General features: G+C 35.3%; 1 protein-coding gene across 5 annotated transcripts in view; it reads right to left on the bottom strand.

Moving 5' to 3' along the window:
- UGT2A2 (UDP glucuronosyltransferase family 2 member A2) overlaps positions 1–15,057 on the bottom strand; it is a 63,286-nt gene that overhangs the window by 14,912 nt on the left and 33,317 nt on the right. Inside the window, exon 1 of one of the 5 annotated variants that reach the window (XM_032845982.1) lies at positions 12,878–13,629. The exons of the other annotated variants lie outside the window; for them this stretch is intronic. Coding sequence (XP_032701873.1) covers positions 12,878–13,601 — 724 coding nt within the window. The 5' untranslated portion in view covers positions 13,602–13,629. Of the gene's footprint in view, positions 1–12,877; positions 13,630–15,057 lie in introns of those variants that run through there. 5 annotated transcript variants of the gene reach the window in all.

Genomic DNA, 15,057 nt, shown 5'->3' with positions numbered 1-15,057 from the left:
ATTGGTAATCATATACAACACAGACTGGATAGCCTCTTTTTAGAGTCATTGCTTTGTAGTGTTTGAATTTACATCTGAGGTTATAAATGCAAATGTCTTAATTTGATAATGAGGAAGAATTTCTCAAGGACACTCAAGTTGAAATTGCCAGAGACTGGATAAAAACACCACTTCACAGCTTCTACATCAATATATTTAAGTATTTTAGAGGTTTGTCCCATGTGTGTGATGTCCTTTCTTGATTACCAATGCCTTAGATGAAATTATTATGTATAACTTATAGACCACATTTTGAGAAATACTTAAAGTATTTACTAAAATTCTATATTTGAAGCAGTGATGCGTGGTTACAAATATAAGGTCAATGAAAAGTAAAGAGTAAAATTGAACAAAAGTATACAAATATTGGCAAATAATTTCATAAGACAATTTAAATGTTATATTGAGGGATTATAAAACAAAATATAGAATTAAAATTTACCACCAAGCTTTTCCTATAATTAAATGATTCACACAAGCCATATTATGAACACAGTAGAGAATTATATAAATGAGGTATTAAATTTGAGTTACCATGTAAATATTATTAATGTTTTAATATAGTGTTATAAACCTACATGATGAGTCTACTAAGGTGATTTTTAATTTCAAAGAGTTCTTAGAGGTAACCTGACTTTATAGCAAAATGCTTTACAGTAAGCCAGATAGATAGGAGTGAATTTCAGTAGAGAACATTTACCAGTTTCTCAGAGATAAGTCATGTTAGCTGGGTAAATATCTAGAGAAAAACTTTCAAGGCTAAAGTTATTAATTTCTTTTTGAAGATGTGTGAGGAAACTAACATGTGTAATTTCTGGATCATTGTTTAAAAATTAATACTTTACTTTTTTCAGAACAGTTTTTGGATCAGAGTAAAATTAAAGGAAAGGTGTAGATGTTTCATATCCCCTTGTCTTCACACATGCATAGACTCTCCATTATTAAAATCCCCAAACATAGTGATTCATTTGTTGTAATTATGAACTTACACTGGCACATTGTATCATCTGAAGTCCAAAGTTTACATTATAGTTAACTCCTGGTGTTGTTAATTTTATGAGTTTGTACAAATGTATAATATATAATGATATTTTCACTGCCCTAGAAGTCCTCTCTGTTCTGCCTATTCATTTTTCTTCCCACCCTACTCCTGAAAAACATTAATTTTTTTGTTATCTTCATAGTTTTGCCTTTTCCAGAATGTCATATAGTTGGGTTTATATAGTAGCAGTCTTTTCAGATGGCATTCTTTCACTTAGTAATATGCATTTAAGGTTTTTCAATGTCTTTTTATGGTGTGATAGCTCATTTATTCTCAGCATCAAGTGATGTTTCATTGTGTAGATCTACCAGTTTATCCTTTCACCTACCAAAAGACATCTTGATTGCTTCCAAGTTTGGGCAAATATGAGTAAAACTGCTATAAATATCCATGGGCTCATTTTTCTGTGGACATCAGTTTTCAGCTCATTTGGGTAAATACCAATGACTACGATAGTATGGTAAGAGTATGCTTAGTTTTGTAAGAAACCAACAAAGTGTCTTCCAAAGTGGCTGTACCATTTTGCATTCTCATTAGCAGTAAATGAGTTCTTTTTCCACAACTTGCTAGCATTTAGTATTTGTCACTATTCTGCATTTTGGCCATTCTAACAGATGTGTAGTGTTACTCATTATTTTAATTTACATTTCCCTCATGACACATGATATAGAGCATCTTTTTGTATGCTTGATTGCCAACTATATATTTTCCTTGATGAGATGCCTGGCTTTGCCCCATTTTTGATGGTGATATATGTTTTCTTACAGAGTTTTAAGATCACACACACACACACACACACACACACACACACACATCAGAGGGAGAGAGAGAGAGAGAGAGAAAGAATATTTAAGCAGGTTCTATGCCCAGTGTGGAGCCTGACACAGGACTCAGTCTTACAACCCTGAGATCATGACTGGAGCTGAAATCAAGAGTTGGTTGCTTAACTGACTGAGCCACTCAGGCACCCTTAAAAATATTTTAGATAACAGTCTTTTATCAGATGCACCTTTTGCAAATATGTTCTGTCAGTCAAGGTCTTATCTTTAAATTTTCTTAACATTGTCCTTTATAGAGTGGAAGTTTTTAATTTTAGTGAAGTCCAGCCATATTCATTATTTCTATTGTGTGCCTTTGGTGTTGTGTATACCCAAGATCATCTAGAGTTTTCCCTAGGTTATCTTCTAGGAGTTTTATAGTTTTGCATTTTACCTTTAGATCTATGATTCATTTTTAGTTAAATTTTGTGAAAGGTGCAAAGTCTGTATCTACATTTTTTTCTGCATGTGAATGTCCAGTTGTTCCATCATCATTTCTTGAAAAGACTATCCACTGTACTACTTTTGTTTCTTTGTCAATAATCAATTGACTACTTTGTTTGGGTCTATTTTTGACCTCTGTATTATTTCCTTTTCTTGTCTTATTCCCTTAGCTAGAACATTCAGTATTATGTTGACAAGGTGTAGAGAGAGATGACATCTTGCCTTTATCTAATCTTGGAAGAAAAGCTTTCCGTGCCCCATTATTAGAGATGATTTTAGCTGTAAGTTTTTTGTTTCATTCTGTTGTGTATTTCTAGCTATAGGTTTTTGTTTTGTTTTGTTTTTCTAGTTGTGGATATAATTTATCAAGTTGAAGAAGGTCCTTTCTATGCCTAATTTACTGAAAGTTTTAAACATGAGTGCTTTTTGGATTTTGTCAAATAATGATAAATTTATTCATCAGCAACATTCTGAAACATTAGTTAAAGCTCAGGACAGCTATGACCTCTCAATTCTGTGTTTAGGATTTACTGCTGACAGAGGCAAACAGGGGTTTTCTTGCAGTTTTAGGTTGGTTAATGGACCATCGTCCTCCTTCCACTGGCATCAAGGTATTTACATAAAAATGACCCATCTGAGGGGGAATCTAAGCAGTAAAATAAAGTAAAAATGAAGATTACTGAATGTTGAACCAGTCTCGTATACCCAGGATAAATCCTACTTGATGGTGGTATATAATTTTTTATACACATTGTTAGATACAATTTGTTAACATTTTGTTAAGGATTTTTAGATTTATGCTTATGAGAAATATTGGTCTATACTTTTATTGTAATGTTTTCATCTGGTTTTGATATTTGAGTAATGTTGGCCCCATAGAATGAGTTAAGAAGTATTCTTTCTGCTTCTATCTTCTAAAAATGTTTGTAGAAAATTAGTATAATTTGTTATTAAATATTTGGTAGAGTTCACCAACAAACATACCTGAGCCCAATGCTTTCTGTTTTGAAAGGGTAATTATTAATTAAGTTTAGTAGATATAAGCCTTTATAGATTGTCTACTTCTTGTATGAGATTTGGCAGATTATGGATTTTAAGGAATTGAATTTTTCAAGGAATTTGTATTTGCATTGATTTGTAATACATATTCAAGTGTTATTTACAGGTCATTAAGATAAACAGACCTAAAGAAAATGGAATTGCTATTCACCTCAGAAAAGGTCTGAGGATAAAGGCTAAATGATTCATCAGTTTTAGAGAACATTATGGCAAGGATATAAGTGCAAAAAATTTAAGACAACATGTTTTGTAATACCAAAGTTGGAACAACCCAAGTAGCTCTAATGACTAGACTAGTTCAAAGATTTGTTATATCCATTAAAATGAATACTACTATATGAATGTAAAGAACAATGTAAATTTCAAAGTATTTTATAGACAGATGTAAAATCTAGATTTGGTGAAAAGAAAGGCAAAAATGGATATTTAGGGGGAAGAGGCAAAATGGCAGAGAAGTAGCAGACTGAAATGACATCAGGTCACAGGAGTTCAGCTAGATAGATATCAAACCATTCTGAACACCTCCAAACTTAACAGGATATCAAAGAGAAGAAGAGCAGCAATTCTAGGAACAGAAAATTGACCTCTTTCTGAAAGGTAGGGCCTGCAGAGAAGTGACTCCGAAGCAATGGGAAGATAGACCACGGGGGGATGAGCCGGCTCCCAGCAAGCAGTGGAGAAGTGGAGCACAAAATCAGAACTTTTAGAAATCTGTTTCACTCAAGAGGGACATCACTTGAAAGGCTAAGCAGGGGTGGAGGCTTCATGGGGACAGTGTGGTCTCAGGTCCCACAGGGTCACAGAAAGATCGGGGGTGTCTGAGTGTGATAGAGCTCCCAGGTATAAGAGCAGGGAAGCCAACTACAGAGATAGAGCCAAGGAGTGAGCTCTCAGCTCAGGGTTACCTTAAACTGTGATCTGCTGCATACTCGGGCCACTGCACTTTGAGCAGGGACTCCACAAGTGGTAGATCTGGGGAGACTCACCTTCCTCCTCTGGAGGAGCAGCATAGCAGGAATCCGCAGTGTTTGGAGACTCCAAATGGGGTTGTACAACAAAGATAGAAACACTCAGTAACAGGCCAGGTGAGCTCAGAGCGCAGCCGGAGAACAGGGAGACAGGAGTGATTGACTGCTTTTCTCTGAGGTCACATGGAGGAGTGGGGCCCTGAGCTTTTGGCTCCTCTGGGCCAGAGATTGGGAGCCATCATTTTCATTCCTGTCCTCCAGAGCTTCACAAAAAAAAATTCAGGTAACAAAAGCTCCCGAGAGCGAATCCGAGCAGATTTCTTAGCCTGGACCCTGGCAAGGGTGATGCAATTCCACCTCAGGCAAAGACACTTGAGAATCACTGCACCAAAACCCTCCCCCAGATGATCAACAGGAACATCCACCCAAGACCAAGCTCACTGATCAAGGAGAACAGCAGAACTCCAGAGCTAGAGGAAAGCAATTTGTGGAATTCATGGCTTTCTCCCCAAGATCCTTTAGTCTTGCAAAGTTAAATTGAATTTTTTCCACTTTATTTTTTTCTTATTCCTTTTTTTAACTTTTCTTCTTTCCTCCTTTAATGTTTTTTAACTAGTTCATCTTAACAATACCTTAATTAAAAAAAAAAAAACCTTTTTAAACCTTTCTTATTATAGTCATATTTTATCCTTCATTGTATATAACCTTATTTTTTTGTATACATACAGGTTTTTTTTTCTTAAAATTTTTGGAATATTATTTCTTCTAATAGATCAGAGTATACCCTAAGTCTAGCACAGGGTTTTGTTCTAGTCTCCAGCCTGAGCACATTCTCTCCTCTTTTTTTATTTTTTCTTTCTTTTTCCAAGCAACTTAACATATCAATTAGTTCTTTTTAGAATTTTTTTTTAGTTTTCATCTTTACAGTCATATTCCATTCCTTCATCATGTTTATCCTTATTTTTGTATATACATAAGTTTTTCTTTTTAAATTTTGGGAGGTAGTTTCCTCTAAGAGACCAGAGTACACCCAAAATCAAGTGGGTGGCTCTGTTTGCTTCACCAGTCTAACACATATATATTTTTAATTTTTTTTTATTTCTTTTTAAAATTTCTTCTCCCCCTACTTGGAGTCTCTTCTATTTGGTTAGCATACATTTTTCAGGGGTCTTTGCCACCCTTTTAGTATTTTATTCTCTCATTCATATATTCTTATCTGGATAAAATGACAAGGTAGAAAAACTCATCACAAAAAAAAAAAGAAGAAGAAGAAGAAGAAGAACAAGAGGCAGTACCGACAGCTAGGTACCTATCAATATAGACATTGGTAATATGTCAGATCTAGAATTTAGAATGATGATTCTTAAGGTGCTAGCTGGGCTCAAAAAAGGCATGGAATATATTAGTGAAATCCTGTCTGGAGAAATAAAATCCCCTGCTTGAGAAATAAAAGATCTAAAATCAAACCAAGTTGAAATTAAAAAAGTTATTATTGAGGTGCAATAAAAACTGGAGGCTCTTACTGCTAGGATAAATGAGGCAGAAGAGAGAATTAGTGATATAGAAGACAAATGACAGAGAATAAAGAAACTGAGCAAAAGAGAGACAAACAACTACTAGACCATGAGGGGAGATAAATGATACCATAAGATGAAACAATATTAGAATAATTGGGATCCTAGAAGAAAAAGAAAGAGAGATGGGGGCAGAAGGTAGATTGGAGAAAATTATAGTAGAGAATTTCCCTAATATGGCAAAGTGAACAAGCATCAAAAACCAGAAGACACTGAGAGCCCAACCTCAAAATCAACAAAAATAGGTCCATACACTATCATTTAATACTAAAATTTACAAGTATTAGTGACAAAGAGAAAATCCTGAAAGAAGCTTGGGACAAGAAGTATGTAACTTACAATGGTAGAAATATGAGATTGGCAGCAGACCTATCCACAGAGACCTGGCAGGCCAGAAAGGACTGGCATGATATATTCACAGCACTAAATGAGAAAAACATGCAGCCAAGAATACTATATCCAACTAAGCTATCATTGAAAATAGGAGGAGAGAGAAAAAGCTTCCAGGACAAACAAAAATTTTAAAAATTTGCAAACACCAAACCAGCCCTACAGGAAATATTGAAAGGGGTCCTGAAGCAAAAAGAGAGCCTAAAAGTAGTAGACCAGAAAGAAACAGGGACAATATACAGTAATAGTCACCTTATAGGCAATACAATGGCACTAAATTCTTGTCTTTCAATAGTTACCCTGAATGTGAATGAATGGGCTAAATGCCCAAGACATAGGGTATCAGAATGGATAAAAAAGCAAGATCCATCGATATGCCGTTTACAAGAAACTCATTTTAGACCCAAAGACACTTCCAGATTTAAAGTGAGAGGGGTGGAAAACCATTTACTATGCTAACGGACATCAAAAGAAAGATGGGACAGCAATCCTTACATCAGATAAATTAAATTTTAAGCCAAAGACTATATTAAGAGATGAGGAAGGGCACTATATTTTACTGAAAGTGTTTGCCCAACAAGAAGATCTAACAATTTTAAATATCTATGCCCCTAACATGGGAGCAGCCAATATATAAACCCATTAATAACAAAATCAAAGAAAACACACCAACAATAATACAATAATAGTAGGGGACTTTAGCACCTCCCTTACTGATATGGACAGATCATCCAAGCAAAAGACCAACAAGGAAATAAAGGCCTTCAATGACACACTAGACCAGATGGACATCACAAATATATTCAGAACATTGCATCCCAAAGCAACAGAATATGCATTCTTCCTTAGTGCACATGGAACATCCTCCAGAACAGATCACATCCTGGGTCACAAATCAGGTTTCAACCAGTACTAAAAGATTGGGATCGTTCCCTGCATATTTTCAAACCATTATGCTCAAAATTAGAACTCAATTACAAGGGGAAATCTGGAAAAAACCTCAAATACATGGAGGCTAAAGAGCATCCTACTAAAGAATGAATGGGTCAACCAGGAAATTAAAGAAGAATTGAAAAAATTAATGGAAACAAATGAAAATGAAAACAAAACTGTTCCACATCTTTGAGACACAGCAAAGGCGTCCCTTAGAGGAAAGTATATAGCGATACAAGATTTCTCAAGAAACAAGGAAGGTCTCAAGTATACAACTTAACACTACACCTAAAGGAGCAGGTGAAAAAAACAGTAAAGAAAGCCTAAACCCAGCGGGGGAAAAGAAATAGTAAAGACCAGAACAGAAATCAATGAAATAGAAAGCAGAAGAACAGTAGAACAAATCAATGAAACTAGGAGCTGGTTCTTTGAAAGAATTAATAAAATTGATAACCCTGGCCAGACTTATCCAAAAAAAAAAAAAAAAAAAAAAGAGAGAGAGAGAGAAAGGACCCAAATAAGTAAAATCATGAATGAAAGAGGAGAGATCACAACCAACATCAAAGAAATACAAGCAATTGTAAGAGTATATTATGAGCAACTAACTATATGCCAGGAAATTTGACAGTCTGGAAGAAATGGATGCCTTCCTAGAGACATATAAACTACCAAAACTGAGCCAAGAAGAAATAGAAAACTCGAACAGACCCATAACCTGTAAGGAGATTGAAGCAGTCATCAAAAATCTCCCAGCAAACAAGAGCCCAGGGCCAGACGGCTTCCCAGGGGAATTCGACTAAACATTTAAAGAAGAATCAATACCTATTCTCCTGAAACTCTTCCAAAAAATAGAAATGGAAAGAAAACTTCCAAACTCATTCTATTTGGTCAGCATTATCTTGATCCCAAAAACCAGACAAAGACCCCAACAAAAAGGAGAATTACAGACTAGTATCCCTGAGGAACACAGATGTGTAAATTCTCACCAAAATACTAGCCAATAGGATCCAACAGTACATTAAAAGCATTATTCACCATGATCAAGTGGGATTTATTCCAGAGCTGCAAGGTTGGTTCAACATCTGCAAATCAGTCAATATGATGCAATACATTAATAAAAGAAAGAACAAGAACCATATGATCTTCTCGATAGATGCTGAAAAAAACATTTGACAAAGTGGGGCATCCTTTCTTGATCAAAACTCTTCAATGTGTAGGGATACAGTGTACATACCTCAATATCACCAAAGCCATCTATGAAAAACCCACAGCAAATATTATTCTCAATGGGGAAAAACTGAGAGCTTTTCCGCTAAGGTCAGGAACACAGCAGAGAGGTCCACTATCACCATTGCTATTCAACATAGTACTAGAAGTACTAGCATCAGCAATCAGACAAGAAAAAGAAATTAAAGACAGCCAAATCAGCAAAAAAGAAGTCAAACTCTCCCTCTTTGGAGATGATATGATACTTTATGTGGAAAAGCCAAAAGACTCCACTCCAGAGCTGCTAGAACTCATACAGGAATTCAGTCAAGTGCCAGGATATAAAATCAATGCACAGAAATCAGTTGCATTTCTATATACCAACAGCAAGACAGAAGAAAGAGAAATTAAGGAGTCAATCCCATTTACAATTGCACCCAAAACAATAAGATACTTAGAAATAAACCTAACCAAAGAGGCAAAGAATCTGTACTCAGAAAAGTACTAAATACTCATGAAAGAAATTGAGGAAGATACAAAGAAATGGAAAAACGTCCCATGCTCATGGATTTTTAAGAAGAAATATTGTGAAAATGTCTATGCTACCTAAAGTAATCGACACATTTAATGCAATCCCTATCAAAATACCATAATTTTTTTTCAAAGAACTGGAACAAATAACCCTAAAATTTACATGGAATCATAAAAGAGCCCAAATAGCCAGAGGAATGTTGAAAAAGAATGCCAAAGTTGGTGGCATAACAATTTCAGACTTCGAGCTCTATTACAAAGCTGTCATCATCAGTGAGTATGGTTCTAGCACAAAAACAGACACATAGACCAATTGAACAGAATAAGGAGCCCAGAAATGGACCCTCACCTCTATACTCAACTAATTTTTGACAAAGCAGGAAAGGATGTCCAATGGAAAAAAAGAGAGTCTCTTCAACAAATGGTGTTGGGAAAATTGGACAGCCACATGCAGAAGAATGAAAATGGATCATTTCCTTACACCACACACAAAAAGAGACTCCAAATGGATGAAAGACATCAATGTGAGAAAGGAATCCATCAAAATCCTTGAGGAGAACACAGGCAGCAACCTCTTTGACCTCAGCTACAGCAATTTTTTCCTAGCAACATAGCCAAAGACAAGGGAAGCAAGGGCAAAAGTGAACTATTGGGACTTCATCCAGATCAAAAGCTTTTGCAGAGCAAAGGAAATAGTCAACAAAACCAAAAGACAACTGACAGAATGGAAAATGATATTTGCAAATGACATATCAGATAAAGGGTTAGTATCTAAAATCTATAAAGAACTTATCAAACTCAGCACCCAAAGAACAAATAACATAATCAAGAAATGGCAGAAGACATGAACAGACATTTCTGCAAAGAAGACATTTAGAGGACCAACAGACACATGAAAAAGTGCTCCACATCCCTTGGCATCAGGGAAATACAAATCAAAACCACAAGGAGATACTACCTCACACCAGTCAGAATGGCTAAAATTAACAAGTCAGGAAATGACAGATGTTGGAGAGGATGCAGTGGAAGGGAAACCCTCCTACACTGCTGGTGGGAATGCAAGCTGGTGCAGCCACTCTGGAAAACAGTATAAAAGTTCCTCAAAAAGTTGAAAATAGAGCTACCCTATGACCCAGCAATTGCACTATGGGTATTTACTCTACAGATGCAAACGTAGTGATCTGAAGGGGCACGTGCACCTGAATGTTTATAGCAGCAATGTCCACAATAGCGAAACTATGGAAAGAACCTAGAAGTCCATCAACAGATGAGTGGATAAAGAAGATGTTATATATATATATATATATATATATATATATATATATATGAATACTATACAGCCATCAAAAGAAATGAAATCTTGGCTCTTGCAACAACGTGGGTGGAACTAGAAGATATTATGCTGAGCGCAATAAGTCAATCAGAGAAAGTCAGTTTTCATATGATCTCCCTGATATGAGGATTAGAGAGACAGAGTGGGGGTTTAGGAGGGTAGGGAATATAAAATGAAACAAGATGGGATAATGATGGAGACAAACCATAAGAGACTCCTAATCTCACAAATCAAACTGAAGGTTGCTGGGGCAAGGGGGAGAATGGAGAGGGTGGTTGGGTTATGAACATTGGGGAGAGTGTGTGATATGGTGAGTGCTGTGAAGTGTGTCAGCCTGGCAATTCACAGACCTGTATCTCTGGGGCAAATAATACATTATACGTTAATAAAAATAATTAATAAAAATGAATATTTAGTGATCCCTCCTATTGACAAAGAAAGAAGTTGTATATAAATACTTTTGTTTAGGAATGCATAGATAATGTCTTGATGTAAATACAAGCATAGTTAATATTACTTACATAGGAGAAATATGAAGCCCATTATCATTCATTATATATAGTTTTGTTCTCTTTCCATTTTTTAGCCATTTGTACTAGTTATTTTTATTATGAAATTGAGAATGAAGTTATACTCATGATGATTCAGAATTCTCTGGTAAAGAACAGGTGGGAATGCAGGATTGAAAATCAAGAAAACTACATACAGCAAACAAACAAACCTGTTAATGATGATAAAATTAAAAATTTGCCATAGATCCTAAGGACTACATTTATTTCATAATATTTAAATACAGAATCTTATACCTTTCCCCTATTTACGCATACCATGACAAATGTCCTGAAAATTTATTGATTAGAACTGGGAAACATCTCAAATTATTAGGATATATTTATCTTTCTATGTCTTGTATTTATTTCTGAGAATAGAATTGATGCCAAAACCCTGTCTTCTTTATTTTAAATCCATTCAGCACTACACACTGCTTACACTCAGGTAGTGCTTCCTGGTTCTTAAATTATTTATGGTGAAATCAGAATAATATAAATTTAAATCATGTATAAAGCTAAGGATTTTAAAAATGGATTCTTTTGAATATTAGCTTGTGAAATAAAGCATCTATTGGAAAGTCAGTGTTATGGACTGACTTGTGCTCCTCTAACATTCATATGTTGAAATCTGATTATATTTTGAGATAGGTCCTTTAAAGTCAGAATAAACTCTTAAATTCAAATGAGGTCCTAAGAGTAGGCCCTAATCCAATATCACTGGTCTCCTCATAAGAAAAGGAAGAGACACTGGGTTTATGCATGCACAGAGGGAAGACCATGAAAAGATATAGCAAAAAAAAAAAAAAAAAAAAAAGAGAGAGAGAAAGAAAGGCAGACCACGTACAAGCTAGGAGCATGGGCCTCCAGAGAAACCACCACCTCTGGCAACACATTCCTTGGTCTTAGGCTTCTAGCATCCAGAACTATGAGAAAACAAATTTTTGTTGTTCCTAATACTTAGTCTGTGGTATTTAGTTGTGGTAGACAGCAAACTAATATAATCAGGGAGTTAAGTTAGTCAATATTTCTAATACCCAACTTTTGCTTGTCAGTTCATGTTTCTTCATGATTCTCAAAAACAGTAGTAGAAGCCAGCCTCAGTTGATGGAATCAAATGAGAGTTATATATATAAAACTTGCAAAGCAAAACCATTCTTTATTGGAAAAAGCAAGCAATTAAAAATAGAATATGTATTGTATAATTAGTGAAGTAAAAAAAATGCTGTCTTTCAACAACTCAAGCTATAAACTTTTTTAGTTTTCTATTTAATTTTTCAGGTGTCTGTGTAGTACTCCCTTAGGAAATATAAAACATCTAGAAAGCTTTTCAGTATGACCAGCTATGATGAAACAGTTCACATAAGACTTAGTGAAGTTTCATCCCACATTTATGAAAGAGATAAGAATGGCAGGGACTCTGGTCCAACAGAAGAATAATATAAATTTTGAATAATAATCCATGAATTTCAAAATTCATGGGTCAAAATTCCAAGTAAACCATATGCCAAAGTTAACCCCATCACTAATGTAGTTCAGGTTTCAGCTTATTACTGGAATCAGGCAAGGAATATTATCTTACCCTTACAACAAACATTACACTTTTTTTGATTAATAAAAAGTCAAATCTCCTCCGCTATGAAAACTCAGTATACAAGACTTATTTGTGATATCCTATATCTGATTTAAAAAAAAAATCTTCCATTAGACTGGCATTTATTAATGTGTTTTATATTTTGTTTTGCTTTGATAAGTCTATTATGTATTGAGGTATCTTACAAAATGGTTAGATGACTGTAAAAAAAAAAGGGTGAACATGATATCTTTCTTGCCTCTCCCTCCCAATTAGTTATTGATAATAATAGTTCATTGCCATCACCTACAAAGTTTTACGTGGGCCTGAAATTTTTAAGACTTTACATTTTCCTAGACTTTTCTTAAACTGCCTAAGTTTCTTTACAAAACTACTTTTAATGAAAAGCTGTCTCTTACCTAATGCTTCACTGTAAAACTGGTCCCAAACCTGAGTGTCCAGTTGGTGGATCCAGAAGTTAATGAAGATGGAAAACATTACATTTTTTACCCTTTGCAGAAAGGTCATTCTGTCTGTTAGTCCTGCCATGGAAACAGGCACATAGGAAAGTGGAGCTGGAAGTTTCCCACAGTATTTCTCCACAGTGTCACCTATAGAAAACCTTAGTGTGTACACAAAAGGGACTTTCAGTAACTCAGCAATCAGCTCTCCACAGGGTAATGCAGGATCTATGACCATTACATCGTAGTTGGTTTCCTGGAGTTTCTTCATGAATGACTTGTTGTAGACTACACTCTCACACTGAAGTTTTAATATTCCAGTTACCTGAACAAAGAATTCTTGCAGTTTTATGGCTGACTGCCATCGTGACAATGTTGGCATAACATTAGCAGCCATGTCTAAAAAAGCATTCAATGTTTCTTCAGCTTCCTCTTTGTTATGTGGTATAGGGATTACCTCAAATTTCAATGTGGAAGGCTTGCTGTAGTCAATGATGAAACTCTCTGGAGAAACCAACACAGTCACCTTGTGGCCCCTTTCCGTGAGCTTCTCCAGAGTAATCCTCATATTGAGCCAATGGCTCATGTCACAGGGCCACACCAGGACCTTCCTACAAAATCCACAGCTAGCACAGCAGAGCTGCAGCAGTACAATTGCTGAAATCCATTTCTTAGACACCATAACAGCAGTTCCCTCACACACTGCTCTACAGAGGTTAAATGTTTGCTGGGCATGGAAGGGAAAAGGCAGTTTAGATACAGATCAAGTTAAAAAGTAATTTCTATGGACTCTGGAAAACAATCTGAAGGGTTTGAAGAGGTGGGGGGGGTGGGAGGTTGGGGGAACCAGGTGGTGGGTATTAGAGAGGGCACGGACTGCATGGAGCACTGGGTGTGGTACAAAAACAATGAATACTGTTATGCTGAAAATAAATTAAAAAAATGATAAAATTAATTTCTAGAGTTAGGAAATGACTATGCATAAAGGACTTTGTCAATGTTGTTGACAGGGCAGAGTACTATAGAATATTTGTTCAGGAGAAGATATGAAATATTTAAATATTTTGGAGGAAGTAACTGCAGCATTGTAGGAGTTAGTATTAAATATATTAAAATAAAAATGATATATTTTAATTGACAATTTTTAAATAGAATAGAAGAACCCATTTAATTAAGTCTAGTATATAACATGGTATATCTTGTGGAACATGATGACTGATAATTTGGGGAAACAAAAATGTAGGTCTTGACATAAAGTTGGTCACATACTAGTATATAGATAAGATGCATGCATCACATAATAACAGGAAGAATATGCTAAATATATTAAGGTACAGCATTTCAGGGCCCCAGAAGATACTGTCACTCCAACGTGGAAAAAAAAAAAAATCACACAAAACTTCAGGATGTAGGGTGCATTTTACCTGAGACCAGAAACAAAGGTGACAGAAGGAGCATTTTGAAAGAGAATGGAAGAAAAGGAGAAAATGAATGCTGATATGGAAATAATGGCCATTTACATATACAGTTATCAGTTCAGTATGTTTAGAGTGAAGGCTTACACAGAACAATACAGACAAGGAAAATACTAGCTAAAACAGAACAGTTTGGAGAGTCTTGAATGCTATATTTTGGGTTCAATTTTAATTTCCACAAAGAGGTGTAATAAGATTTACAAATCAGGTTTGAAAAATGATCATATGTGTCCTATAAGCAAACTATTCTAGCTTCTAAATGGGATTTGAGTGGTAGAGAAAAAACAATGTGTAAGGGGCTAAAAGTAAATATTAAGAAAGCAAGTTCTGATGAGAGTATCAGGGAGACTATAATATTGGTTTGTGAATGGAAAGCATAGAATGATGGCCTTATGACTGATGAGAAGTGAGAGAAGACTGGTAATTAAACAATGAGGAAGTGCTCAGTTTATAGTTTGAGCAACCCGAGTATGATAATGACTAAGCAAAACCATGGTGTTTTAAATGAATAGTAGCTACGGAATGATTTTTGACCTGCAGTGTATGAGTTTGATTGGACATGTCTGTGGAAATACTGATTTTTTTTTCTGTGAACACTAAAATCTGAAGGGGAGGATAAAATTTAGAAATACAGATTTTGCGCGCAGTCATCCATCTATATTT

This window comes from Lontra canadensis, unplaced genomic scaffold (genome assembly GCF_010015895.1).
Source record: "Lontra canadensis isolate GAN:19392208 unplaced genomic scaffold, GSC_riverotter_1.0 scaffold1, whole genome shotgun sequence".
Taxonomy (NCBI): domain Eukaryota; kingdom Metazoa; phylum Chordata; class Mammalia; order Carnivora; family Mustelidae; genus Lontra; species Lontra canadensis.
This window is presented reverse-complemented; position numbering and strand designations above follow the sequence as displayed.